General features: G+C 42.3%; 1 protein-coding gene across 15 annotated transcripts in view; it reads left to right on the forward strand.

The window, feature by feature from the left end:
- The window catches only part of KIAA1210 (KIAA1210 ortholog), a 90823-nt gene that overhangs the window by 19887 nt on the left and 56209 nt on the right, over positions 1-14727 (forward strand). For 3 of the 15 annotated variants that reach the window (XM_043522289.1, XM_043522283.1, XM_043522282.1), the window contains exon 2: positions 193-261. The exons of 6 other annotated variants lie outside the window; for them this stretch is intronic. In XM_043522289.1, coding sequence (XP_043378224.1) covers positions 215-261 — 47 coding nt within the window. In that variant the 5' untranslated portion in view covers positions 193-214. Of the gene's footprint in view, positions 1-192; positions 262-3802; positions 4189-9313; positions 9369-14727 lie in introns of those variants that run through there. 6 more of the 15 variants (XM_007060109.4, XM_027822575.3, XM_043522290.1 and 3 more) reach the window with 6 other exon arrangements.

Genomic DNA, 14727 nt, shown 5'->3' on the forward strand with positions numbered 1-14727 from the left:
CTACTTCATATTAACAAAGAGTCTGATGCATTGAGGATTATCGGCCCAATTCTGTACCTACTAAATGAATGGATTTTTGCTATTGAGATCACTGTGAGCAGAATTGGGCTCTGCCGCTGGATTCTGTCATGTTTTTTGAACTGAAATTCAAATTTCTGATGGGGTTTCCTTCTTTTCTTATAAATATTGCAGTTGGCAGCTTCTCCAGAACTGAATGCCAGACAGATTTCGGACCAGATCCTACTTCCAAGGCTTCATAGGATAAACGAGTCATAAAGTTTCATAGTAATCTCTGGGAATTCCTTTTTGGGTGGTTGCTACTCAATAGCTGGAGTTCTGATTTCAGCATTCTTTCTGTTGGCTTTCTATGCTGGGTGGAGACTCTCTGTCTCTAGCCAACTCTTGTTTGTTTGAACTAGGAGTTCAGCATGGAATCATCTTGACAAATGCATTAATTCAGTACAATTCATTAGGTTACAAATGTAAGTGGTAGTGGGTGAGTGTATGTTCTGCTTCTTAGCATCTTCCCAATGACTGGAAGCATCTATCTGCTGAGCTTGGGTTTGATTTTCAATTCTGTTATGAATAATACTCAATTCTGCTGTAGGTAGCACCTTTTCCTGTTCTCGTAAATGGATATCATGCTATCACAGTGGGATTGGAGTGTGTGTATGATTTTTATGATTCGGTTCCTATAGTAATGTTTGTTCATTTATTATTATTATTATTTAACATTTGTGTACAGTGACTTTGTCCTGGAGAAGAGATGGACACTGCCAGGAAACAATGCCCCTGTGACCAAGTCGGTCCTGGGTTACGTGCATATATACCCTTTACTTGGTGCATGGTGCTTTACAGAGAATGAAGATATGAGGCTTGATTCCTAAATCCATTCAATGGAGTTGCACAATCATTAAACTGGTGTAACAGAGTGGGATATTGGGCCCATGGTTCCTATCCCAATAGACTTCCAATCTGGGTATATTTGTCAGCTCTCTTAAATTTGAGGGTGTGTTTTTTTGTTTTGTTTTGTTTTGTTTTTTCCTTCCCCGAGTGTCAAAATAAATTTTGCTTCTCTCCACTTCAATGTTTCCCCTTCTAGAGAGACTGGTCCACCATAGATCTATTCTTGCCTGGCCCTATTCATAGAATATCAGGGTTGGAAGGGACCTCAGGAGGTCATCTAGTCCAACCCCCTGCTCAAAGCAGGACCAATCCCCAATTAAATCAATATTAGGAGGTGATATGCTTAGGCAATACTTGCCCTTTGATCTCTTTGCACCTGCTCTTACATCAACATCTGGGTGAATCCGAACTTAGTAAATGGAGGGAATTCAAGACTCTGAGAGACCTGCCTAATTTGCATATAAATCTAAATACTATTTAATGTTGGAAATAGGGTAACTGTATGCATTTATCTGCTTGAACCTGCATCATCCCTGATGGATGAAACTGCTTGTTGTTTGAGTTCTCTGGCAATAAAAGGCAGTCATTACTAAACTTTGTCCTCCCTCTGTGGTGACGGGGGAGGATGACCCTTGGCTATGTTTTAGGACTTGGTAGGTTGCAATTTATTTATTTATGTCTTGAGATTTATAACATGGACACTCTGAGGCCCTTCCTCTGCTCAGGGTGTCTATGCCAGAAATTAAAATCGCAACATAAATAAAGGACTGCTCATAAATATATCTACCTCAGCCCCCTCTTCCCCCTCCCTCCCCCCCTTCCTCAGAAGCACTGGAGAAAAGAGGAAAAAAAGACAGGCTTTGACTTGTGCCTGAAAAGTTAACAAATGTGGAGAAGTGATGGAGGGAACGTGTTCCAAAACTGAGGATCCATCGGAGAGAAGGCCGTCATTTACACTGATGGAGTTCCAGCTTGAACAGCCCCGCTGATCACTGCATCAGTATGGAAGCTGTGGGAGAGGTGTCTCTGAAGCATCAAGGTCCCAAACAGTTTAGGGCTTTATAGCTAAAAACCAACCCTCGGAATTTCAACTGGAAGCTTATTGGGAGCCAGTGCAGATCATGTAGCACTGGCCTAATATGTTTCCAATACGCAACTCCCCTTATTAAGCAGGCTGCTGCATTCAGTACCAACTGCAGCTTCTGAGTGGTCCCAAGGTATAATTCTCTATAGATCACATTACACCAGTCTATATGTGAGGTGTCAAAGGTATGCGTAATCAAGGCAAGGCCCACATTGGAAGAGATGGTCGCACTTGTTTTGCCATGCACATATGGGGGGAAAGTGCTGGTTGCCACAACCACCACCTGGACTCCATGACAAGTCCAAGACCCATCGGCGCTCCAGCTGTGCCCTGTCTTACTAATGGTGGACACGCTCCTTTAATGAGGGGTGGGGATATACCTTCTGTCCACTCTTCCATTTGCTTCTCATAGCCAACAACATCTGAGTCTTGCCAGGACTGAATCACAGCCAGCCAGCTCTCATCCAAACCGCAAATTAATCCAAGCACTGGATAGTTAAATTAATTGCTCTGGCTGGGTCAGGTATGATGGAGACATCGAGCTGAATGTTGTCCGCATGCTGCAGCCTATGTAACCACTCTAGCCACCGGGTAGAGCAAAAGAGGTAGCAGTATGGATCCCTGCGGGCCCCAGAGCAGAGGAGCAATTGTCCACGACTACCCTTTGGGTTATCGGGGAGGGATAGCTCAGTGGTTTGAGCATTGGCCTGCTAAACCCAGGGTTGTGAGCTCAATCCTTGAGGGGGCCATATAGGGATCTGGGGCAAAAATTGGGGATTGGTCCTGCTTTGAGCAGGGGGTTGGACTAGATGACCTCCTGAGGTCCCTTCCAACCCTGATATTCTATGATCTCAAAAGACTGGAATAGAGCCACTCAAGAGCAGCTTAGTTCACCCTGCTAGGGTCTACAATTGAATCACGTGGTCAGTGGTGCCTAAGGCTGCTGACAGATCTAAAAGAATCCATGTAGCCTGCTTTGTGCAATCCTACAGTGAGCCTTGCAGAAAGATAGAAACTTGTAACCCAATAAAATAGGTATCTGTAATATAATGCAGATGGGACCGAAAGCAAGACATCTTTCTGGATAACATGATCACAGTTGTTACTGCATTTTGCATCTGTACAGTGACTTTTGTAATCAAAAAAACTTTTGAATGTTTTAGAAACAGGGAGATTTAGTCTGAGTTCTATAGTCCAGCTGTGTCACTGACATGCTTACTGTGTCTGAGTTTGGGCAAGTTGCTTAACCTCTGCACCTCAGCTTCCCAGTTTGAATACTGGGGAAAATGGGAATATTAATACTTTAGTTACCTCTCTTTGTAGTGTCATTTGATTAGTGACCCCACAAAAGCCCCATATTAGTGGTAAGATTAAATGGTACCTTTCTTTTTAGCGCAATGTAGCGTGGTAGTGGAGAGATCCAGTACAAATACGACTGTCTTTAAAAGGACATTGTCAGGTAATCCTTTTCTAATGGGTTGGTTAGATACTTTAAACTCCAAGCAAATTCTGTTAATATGCAAAAGTAAACTTTTGGGGTGAGTTTACAGTAGTTGCATGGGATTTCATCATCATCATCATGGTAGTGTCCAAAGCAGCTTGTTGGAATAGAGATGTTTTACACTGAGGCAGCATAATGCCTATTTTTGCACTATAGATGGTGTGTCTGAAAGGGTCCCCTACTTCTTAACTGCTGAAAAGCGGCTTTCCTTTTAAAAAAAAAAAAAATTATTGCTGTTTCAAAGCTCTTGACACTGTTTTCTGTCTGCCTTTCTCTGATAAAAACCACGGTTATCTCCTCAGGGCTTCTTCACATCCTAATTACAATGGAGTCCCTCATTAGCCCTGTAGGGAGACAGAGTCAAATAACATATGGTATTTTTCACTTAGGATGCTGTGCTTACCAAAAGTTGGAGAGAGACAGGAAAAGGGGGAGTTAACATTTCATAACCATTTATGGAACAAGCACTGCCCTCCTTGGACCCAGTTCAGCAGAGACTGTGGGCCTCAGATCAGGAACTTTATCTGGCTAGTAATTGCATCGGCATGCTGGCTTTCTTGTGTATGTGTGTGGGCATTTGGGGAGCAGGATTCTAAGCTGCAGAACCTTTGTGCTTGCATCCACATGTGAGTATGAATTAAACATCTCTCACTTGAAGGACCATGGCTGGATTCTACAATTGCCTGAAAAGTAAAAAGTAAGTGACGTTCTAACCTTTTCCCCTCTACCTTTTCTAAAGTTAGTTGATTCTAGTGGATTCTTTAAAGTTCTGTCTCTGATATAATGATTAAGAACTATAGCACCAAATAAAATTACTATCTCTAAAAAGATTTTTGTCCCATTACATTGAAAGAAGAGAAAAATCTTTCTTCCAGATTACCTAAATTGGTTGTACAATCATGAATAAAAATAAGAAACACAGAAAAATGCACACTAGTTTCAAAGAGCTGCAGTAATTCAGCTAGTCATAGCATTAGATGCTACTTAAGAAATTCACGTGCACAGCTTTTGAACATAAAGGCTGAAAGTGTTTTTCATTTTTGCTCTCCATTGTCCAATTGTCCTTTGATTTTATTTAAAATATATAATTTTGGTTGCTATACTGTCATGGTCTGTGGAGCCAGCTGTGAAGGGAGAATAAAATCGAACACTGTATGCTTATATTTGTGCTTGAGACAACTATGGAGACACCTTGGTTTTTCCATTGATACTCTCCCTGCTACGGAATAGAACAAAATATTCTGTTTGTAAAAGCTGTGCAGTGGTTTTGAGACTGATATTTTAAGTGAGCAGACTGTAGAGGGCTCTCTGCTTATAATACAGTACAAGATTTACTGGAAGGAAAATAGCAGTAAAAGGCTAACAAAGTTACATCTTGAAGCTTAAGATATAAAGTCATGATCCTTCTGTCATGCAGCATTGTTAAATATGTGAGTGAAATCCTGCTAATGGGAAAACTCCCATTGACTTCAATAAGGCCAGGATTTCACCCTCTGTTCCCCCCACCCTTCCTCAGATTATGTACTTCAGTCCAGGAGCCTGTTGCATTGATTCCTTTGATGGAGACTCAGACATTCAAAGGGCACCCAACTTCATTGTATTTCAGCTAGGGTTTTCATTGGATTTTAACTCCCTTAGGCACCTCTGAATATCTCAGCCAGAATCTGTAAAAAGGTTTTAACTATTTAGAAGAGAAAGTAATACACAAAGAGAGAGAATGTGCCCATCGCTAACAAAATAAGCCAAGAGGGAGACTTGGTGAGGAGGTAGATGTTTCCACTTGCATGTGTGAGAAAGCCACCTCATGTCTTAAATTAGGAACCCAAGAAAATAATTTTTCAAGGCAAATATAATTGTTTACTTCCATTCTCAAAACACCACTCCCCATACTTAGGCTAGCCAGTGATTTTTGTTTCATTTCTGCTCAAACACTTTTCTTAGGAATCATTCAGCATCCAGTGTGACTGAGGCAAAAATGAATCCTGTAATCTGGGAGAACATTTGTAAATAAATAAATAATTGCCAGATGAGGCTTCAGTGAAATAGGTTTTGATTATGTCTGTAATCTCTATCTCATTGAATCTCTATCTTTTTGTAATGTGGAAAAATGGACTGTTTGCATTTGTTTCCTTAAAAAATCCTGGCTTTCTTTATTTTGGGTGCTGCACTGGGTTTATGTTTTGACTCCATTTCATAAACTGTCATCTTAGTCTTGTGATCAGTTCCTGGGTGGATTAGTGCAATTATTAGCACTTTGCAATCTTCACTTTTGATGTTCATATTCTACTTTGATCTTGGCTATTGCCAATTAAAACTATTATTTAAAAAAACCCATTGTGATACAGTTTGGAGCACAAGGTTAAGTTTTTATGTGGTTTGTTAGGAATTTGACCTTAAGGGCTTGTCTACATGGGGCAATTGAGCAGAATAGCTATTGCTGTTAGGAACAATATATATAGCTCCCCATGTGTCCCCCGGGCAGATTCTCTACTTCAGAATAAAAGTCTGTCCTGGAACAGAATGTCTACACTGGGAGTTATGCTGGAATAGCAATTGTGGAATAGTTTCTTAGTCTTTACAGCTCTACCTCCAGTTCTGTGCTTATTTACATCTATCCCAATGCAGTGACTTGCACAATTACTGCACCTCCTTCCCCAAAAGTTAGACTGAATGCACCAACACGTGTGTGTATTTCTAGTGGGATTTGTAAAATGCTGTCGGAGTATCTATGATGAAGAATGACCATTATGTATTCAGAATTCTACTACCTCCAGCTGGGAGAAGGGCTATTTAAAGGTAACTTTCTGGAACCACTCGAAAGCTATGTTGCCTGAGTGGCCTAGTTAGAACCAGATGAACCAAAATCTTATCTTCTCCAGGTCTCCTTATCACTATAAGAGGATTTTTGAATCATGCTGACATAGACCAATTCATAAAAAAACACAGTTGGAGATATCCGGGAGTCTTGTTAGCGATGGAATGATATATTGAGATGATTCTTGTTTAATTCCATTGGAGCAGACCACTTCTCCCCACATTATTTTCAGCACTGTAGCCCCTTGGAATCCCATAGCGTGAGGTGCTGTACAAACACAGAGGCACAGACAGTTCCTGCCCTGAAGAGTTTACAAGCTAAGAGCACAGAGTAGGGCACTGGCAGAACTGGGAACCGAACTGGGGTCTCATGAGACCAAGAGCATTGCCCTGTCCACTGAATCATACTAGAATTGCTGATGTGTTGCCCTGATTATAAAGACTCCTGGAGCCATGACTATTCCTGAATGCGTTCTGTTAGACTATCTTTGTTACCATCTTATTGAGTGCATATAATACTGTAATGAGGTTGGACAGCGGGAGAGGAAGAAGATGGCAGGTTAAAATCTTTTATTGCTGAGTGCTATATCTGAAAAGCCAGTGTAAAGTCCACAGTAATGAGCTTGAAAATGAGTCAGAAGCCTCTTATGTTTTTGAGGCCAAACCCAAGGACACACCGTGCCTGTTTGATGGGACTCTTAGGAACTTTTTTCCCAGCGTTTTGAGTTCCCATGATGTGTCAGTCCTGGGAATTTGACAAAACTGCAGAGCTCTACTTCACGTACGTTTACAATGTACATGATGAGGAATTTGCTTTGAGTAAAGCAAGCCAATAAACAAGATGTGTGGAACTTTAATATTTGTTAGCATGCTGAGCCATGGCAAACAGCCTCCCTAAATGTAAACCTTCACACTGATACTGCTCAGTAATCAAGCCATGCACTGTGCAAGGCAATGGGCCAGATTCATTCCTGGCATAATTCCATTTACTTCACTGGAATTAAGCCATGGATAGATCTAAAGTATCAATTCTATTTGGGGTCCTGATCTTACAAACTCCACGTGGAATCCTCACTCCTGTTCTGACCCCTTTAGGTTGGGGAAAAGGGCCAGAGCAGCATAAAGAGGCCCTGAAAGGCCTGGATGTGTATCTGGAAGGATTCTCCTAGGGCAGGCGCTGTGGTAGATAGCAATAAGGCTGCTTCCTCCTGAGGATCCCCTTGCAAGTCCCGGAGTACACGGTGTGGAGGAGCAGGGGGAGAGGAGTGACTCGGAGCTGCAGTACACAGCACTGCAGATATTCAGAGCAGCACTGTAGCCCATAGAACACCCCCAAGAGGCTCCTGTAACTAAGGCCAGGTCTATACTTACTGAGCAGCAAACCAGGGTGCAAACCTACAGCATGCTGCAGTCATGTCCCCTGTCAACACTCTCACAGCCCTGTAGCAGTGTCCATACAGAATGTTGCCGCACGTGAGCTGGTGCGCTGCAGATTCACATCCTGGTGTGCTGAGCAGTAACGCATCATGTGGACCAGCCCTTAGATCATGGGAATTTTGACACTTGACTTCAGTAGGGTTAGGATTTCGCCCAGTTTTCTCCTGGATATCCATGTGATATGGCAGTTTTCAACTGCAACCAGAGGAAATGTCGGGTAATTTCACTTTATCTGGATAGTGATTTACTGCTGAACAATGCCCAGCATTACTAATATTCGCAAAGAAAGTGAAGTGTGTGCACCCCTCCCAGAGTCACGGTGGTTTACTACACACTCACATGATACTGTGACTGGCCGGATGCCACATAATCTAAGCAGATTTTTAGTAACCTAAGAGACGTACTTGGTAAAAAATCAATTGCTAGCAGCCGTTCTAACAATGAAGTATTAGGTCAGCTAATACATTATGGCTCAAAAGAGTTTGTAAAGAATACTTTTGCTGCCAAAGCCTGTCTCACTCTTAAAAGTCTTGATGTAACTCAAGTAGCTTCATTCTCCCTGCAGAGCTGGCCAGCAAGAATTAGAGTTTGCAGGGAAAACACCCATTCTGCTGAGTTCAGCAGTCTGAAGAGTTCAAAAGGTAAAAATGTGCAGCTTCCCACCAGAAATAAACTGTGAAACTGGTTCAAGAAAGTGTGATTGCAGCTGGCAATTAAGCCCAACAGCCGGCACCTTGCTGGAAAGCAGCGTGGCTGGGGCCCGAGGTCAGGGAATGGAAACTCTTGACAATCGGGGAAGGGGAGACAACAGCCATTTATTGCAAATATTCAACATAATATATTGTAAGCAGTGAGGGTCTTTTTACACCGTAGGACAGAGAAATTTTTTAAAATAAAGACCATCCGGAATAGTTGGCTCCCATTATTCCTGTGTGAAATCCAGAAGCCTGGGTTCACTGGGATCCATGAAAACTTTATGCCTGGACTCATTTGGCATGGCCGCGAGTTCCTTGTTAGTGTAAACCATGCACCTCCTGGGTGTGGGGCTCTGTCCCATTGAGTGGCACCGAGACCACTTAGAGAAAGATTCATGAGTTTTCTCTACAGCCTTAGCTAACAGCCATATTTAGCTCATGCAGTAGAGGCTCATGCACTATGCTCCGGAGGTCCCAGGTTCAATCCCGCCACCAATGACCGGGGTCTGTTGGCGTTCCATTATCACAAACTCCACCAACAAAGGATGAAATCCCTGCCCCATGGAAGTTTATGGTGGCTTAGCCACTGACTTCATTGGGGCCAGGATTTCACCCATAGTGTGTATTATTATGCTATTGGTTTATGCCTGAGGAGTGCTGTTAGAATCTCATGCTTTCAAGCACCAAAGAAGTGCCTCGTCATCAGTAGCTGAGAACTGCATGGACTTATTGCTGTCGTTAGACTCTGGCTCTTTAATTTCATTCATTATTTTAAATATATACTTTAAAAATCATTTTTGCAGTTATTTATGTAGTGTATTCCTCTACTACAAAAAGTAGTTCCTAGTAACAGAATGCCACAGTCCACTCCTGAGGAACATTTTGAGGAAGTGATTCCTCAAAAGCAGGAGTTGATGTGGATGGGAAATGGGTAAGTGGGTTGGGCTGGCTGGTGGGTTTGTACTCCGTGCAGATGTGAGGGAGGAGGGGTTCCCTATGAAGAGAGGATATAGGGTGTGGGCTGAGTGTTCTTTACACAGGCAATGTAATATGAAGGAACCACATTGGCACAGTGTGGTCCAAATAACTGTTCACTAGCTATACACAACATGCAAGGCTTAGTTTTACTTACTCTCTCTTTCATGAGCTACAGCTCACTTCGTTGGATGCATGCAGGGGAAAATACAGTGGGGAGATTTATATACATAGAGAACATGAAACAATGGGTGTTACCATACACACTGTAACAAGAGTGATCGGGTAAGGTGAAAAGAAAAGGAGGACTTGTGGCACCTTAGAGACTAACCAATTTATTTGAGCATGAGCTTTCGTGAGCTACAGCTCACTTCATCGGATGCATGCTGTGGAAAAAATTTTCCACAGCATGCATTCGATGAAGTGAGCTGTAGCTCACGAAAGCTCATGCTCAAATAAATTGGTTAGTCTCTAAGGTGCCACAAGTCCTCCTTTTCTTTTTGCGAATACAGACTAACACGGCTGTTACTCTGAAACGGGTAAGGTGAGCTATTACCAGCAGGAGAGCGGGGGTTGGGGGGAAACCTTTTGTAGTGATGATCAAGGTTGGCCATTTCCAGAAGTTGACAAGAACGTGTGAGGAACAATAGCGGGGTGGGGGGGGAATAAACATGGGGAAATAGTTTTACTTTGTGTAATGACACATCCACTCCCAGCCTTTATTCAAGCCTAAGTTAATTGTATCCGGTTTGCAAATTAATTCCAATTCAACACTCTCTCTCCTTGGAGTCTGTTTTTGAAGTTTTTTTTGGTGAAGAATTGCCACTTTTAGGTTTGTAATTGAGTGACCAAGGAGATTGAAGTGTTCTCCGACTGGTTTTTGAATGTTATAATTCTTGACGTCTGATTTGTGTCAATTTATTCTTCTACGTAGAGACTGTCCAGTTTGACCAATGTACATGGCGGAGGGGCATTGCTGGCACATGATGGCATATATCACATTGGTAGATGTGCAGGTGAACGAGCCTCTGATGGTGTGGCTGATGTGATTAGGCCCTATGATGATGTCCCCTGAATAGATATGTGGACATAGTTGGCAACGGGCTTTGTTGCAAGGATAGGTTCCTGGGTTAGTGGTTCTGTTGTGTGCTGTGTGGTTGCTGGTGAGTATTTGCTTCAGGTTGGGGGTCTGTCTGTAAGCAAGGACTGGCCTGTCTCCCAAGATCTGTGAGAGTGATGGGTCGTCCTTCAGGATAGGTTGTAGATCCTTGATGATGCATTGGAGAGGTTTTAGCTGCGGGCTGAAAGTAATGGCTAGTGGCACTCTGTTATTTTCTTTGTTGGGCCTGTCCTGTAGTAGGTAACTTCTGGGTACTCTTCTGCTCTGTCAATCTGTTTCTTCACTTCAGCAGGTGGGTATTGTAGCTGTAAGAATGCTTGATAGAGATCTTGTAGGTGTTTGTCTCTGAGGGGTTGGAGCAAATGCGGTTGTATTGTAGAGCTTGGCTGTAGACAATGCATCGTGTGGTGTGGTCTGGATGAAAGCTGGAGGCATTTAGGTAGGCATAGCGGTCAGTAGGCTTCCGGCATAGGGTGGTGTTTATGTGACCATCGCTTATGAGCGCTGTAGTATCCAGGAAGTGGATTCCAATATACTAGCAGTTCCAATATACTACTACACCTCCCCCCACACACACACTTTACCCCCTTCCCACTAGGGTGCCTTACTGTGGTAGTGCTCCCCCATCAACATTTCCACATACACTGAACATAAAAGCCCTAAGGATTGGTTGTATATGTCTCAATGAGGAGACCCCAGCTGTGCACAACCTCCGAAAGGCCCAGCTGACTGAACAGGATGGGGCTTTCACAATCCGTGTTCCCAGCAATACTCTTTACTGGAATTAAACTACATATGCTGATGAACTTTGCATGGTCTTTCTGACGTTCATTTGAATGGGTAATGAGATGCCGTAACGCGCCACAACCCCTAGCACAGATTGGAAACACATTTTACCAAATGTCATAGTTAGAGCCTTATGGTTTTTGCAAATCTGAAATAACACAAAATTAAAATGAAAAACTTCACCCAGCAGCAGTGGCTCCTGCTGCTCCTGTTCCAGAGGGCTGGGCCCAGTTCCCCACTCTGGGCATTGCAACTTGAAGTACAAGGCTGCAGCACTCCTGACTCAAATTTGGCCATCAGGATAGAGGGGCAGCTGGGCCAGACCTGAGCAGCACTGCAACTGCATTCTCCAGGTCGCAACACATGGAGCAGAGAGCCTGGCCCAGGCCTGCAGGACAGGACCTGCCACTGCAAGGTGAGTGCAGAGCAGGCTTGCTTTGCAGCCCCCTGCTCCTGCCAGGGGCAGGACCTGATCCCCCAACAAATCCCATGGATAAAATAGATAAAATGAAATAACATGAAATTCATCCAAAATAAAAAAAAAATAAAAAGAATTTCACGGGGCTCTCATCCTAGTTGTATTATCTTATAATACTTTTCCTCCAAAGGATCCAAAGTACATTAAAAACCATTATGAGCAATCTCTCAATCCACTTCTCTGCTGTCTTCTGCAAAGGCAGTATCCAGGTAATAATGCAAACACCCCTTCGCAACAATTTTGGACCCTTAGAGTAATGCAGTAGCCCACTGAAAGTGCAGGAGAATTGAGGAAGGCAAAATATACCTGCCCAAACTGGATTTTGGGCCAGGACACGAGGGTTAACACCCACACTCTTGTACTCTTGGAAGGCACCATGAAATCTTTAGTGACCACATTAAATGTGGACCAGTTAAGTGCGCTTAATTGTAGTATATTATAGAAATACTTTCTGAGCTGGCGTGTGGAACTTTCAGCCAAGTATTTCAAGTCGCTTCTAACGCACTATATTTGTCTTTGAAAATTGGCAGTTTGTTCTGAGCATCAGGGAACGTTACTATTCAAGTAACTAAATTATAGCATATTTAGCATTACAAACTATATGTCTAGTAGTACTGAAAACTCAAAGGCCAGAGATATGAACCAATACCCAACCCGGGATTTACAGAACATGGTCACATTTGGCCCAGGGCTAGGATTCCTTATGGCACCAAGCTCAGGCCTGCTACAATGAGACTCTGCTAAATGAGAATGATTAGCTAGAAGCCTTTTAGGAAGGGGAACTGTATAAAGAAATTCAGGCTGCATATACTCACCCCACTAAAAAGAAACATTGTTACTGAGATGAAACAGAATTGTTGACAGTACAAATCATGAGCTTGACTGTGCAAACAATTACGAGTGGGCATTGTACCATTGGGACTACTCACAGCAATGAGCTCTTTGCCTGGTACATAAGTGTTTACAGGACCAGGCCTTGTTGTCTTATATAAGTATTAAACAAAAGTGCATGGGATAAGAGGGAAAGTCCTTTCCTAGATCAGTAACAGGTAAAAAGTTAGGAAATAAAGGGAAGGAATAAATGGTCAGTTTTCAGAATGAGATAGGTAAATAGCGGTGTCACCCAAGGATCCATACTGGGACCAGTGCTGTTCGACATATTCAATATGATTAGCTACAGTTGGTACCAGACATACCATTTAAAAAAAAATTAGATCATTGATTTAGTTATTTCATCCCATTTGGATCATCCTACCATAGAAAGTTTAGTTGTTAATCTAATGCAGGTAATGAATCACTCCATATCTCCTAATTTTTATTCTGTTCCCCCTTATTTCTGTGGATGGTATTTGTTTTTGCAGATATATTTATTGGCTGCCGTGTCAAACCTTCTAACTGGGTATTTGTTGTTGTTCCATTTCAGCAAGTAAGGACATTTTCCTAACATAATACAAATGGGAATTTGGGGGTGACACAACTGAAATAATTCTTTCCCCATTTTTTAAAAATCAAACAGAACCCTTTAAGGTAGACACAACCCCAAAAGATGTGAAGGTGATTCCCTGTACCGTGGCACTCTTTCTAGCATTTTAAGTGTGAATTCTGTGTTTATCTTATTTTAGAAGACTGAGATGTGAAAATATTTAATCATAGTTTTCATTGTGGCGTCTTTGTTGAGGGAAACTTGTATTGCTTAAAGGGTGTGTCTACACTACAGTCAGAGGTGTGCTTACATCTTGAGTAGGTGTACCCATACTAGCTTTAATCTAGCTAGCACAGCTAAAAATAGCAGTGAAGATACTGTGGCATGGATTAGCAACGTGAGTACGTATCCAGAGCTCGTCCAGCCTGTGCCAGGGTCCCTTGCGCCACATCTTCGCTGCGACTTTTAGCTCTGCAAGCTAGATTAAAGCTATCATGGGTACACCTTCCCAAGCTGCAATCACATGAGCTCCAGTTGCAGTGTAGACAAACCTAAAGTATCTGGCTTTGTATCCTTCCAACCATCTGGAGAGATTTGCCGGTAATTTCCTTGTCATACATAGAGCCCCCAAGAGTTTAAAATCTCCAATATGATGATCTAGACTTGGCTTTCAAAGTTGAAACCTTGCTACAGCTGCTTTCAGCAAATGGTTTATTGGGTCCGATTTGCACTTCAAATGCAGGACTTAATTGAATTGGTGTAGTGAGACCTAGAGCCAAATGCCACCCAGCTGTCTCTGATACCAGAGCGAATCTATCACAGGGGGGAAAGGAAAAACAGTCCCCTTGGCATAATATGGGGAAGCTGTAATTCTGAAAGTTGGCGCTCAGAGTAGTATTGTAAGAAAGTAGTTAAGCAGAAGATGCACAAAGCTCTATCTGATATTAGACAACCTTTCAATCCTGAATCAAATCACTTCCAGTTCACATTTCAAGGCTGGTAAAACAATAATCAAGGAGTTTTACTAAATAAAATATTAGAAACAAATTAATTGCAGGCCTGTTGGCTCTTCCCAGCTCTTATCTTATCTTTATTTTCATTAATTATTGTTATTGGGGTAGCACCTAGTCATGGACCAGGGCCTTACTGTGCTAAGCAGCGTACAAACACACACAAAATACAGTCACTTACAGTTTTATCTGATTTTGCCTTTGCTATTTACAAACTCTAAGCAGTGATTGCTGATTTATTATATTTGCAATCAAGATAGCACCAGCACTTCAGCTTTTCCAGAATGATCTAGATTGGAAAACAGAGGCATGATCTACACAGAACTTTTATGCTAGTTAGGAGGGGTTTTTTGTTTTAACCTAATAGTTATAAGAAAAGGAGTACTTGTGGCACCTTAGAGACTAACCAATTTATTTGAGCATAAGCTTTCGTGAGCTACAGCTCACTTCATCGGATGCATACTGTGGAAAGTGTAGAAGATCTTTTTATATTTTCAT

This window comes from Chelonia mydas, chromosome 9 (genome assembly GCF_015237465.2).
Source record: "Chelonia mydas isolate rCheMyd1 chromosome 9, rCheMyd1.pri.v2, whole genome shotgun sequence".
NCBI classification, from domain to species: Eukaryota; Metazoa; Chordata; order Testudines; family Cheloniidae; genus Chelonia; species Chelonia mydas.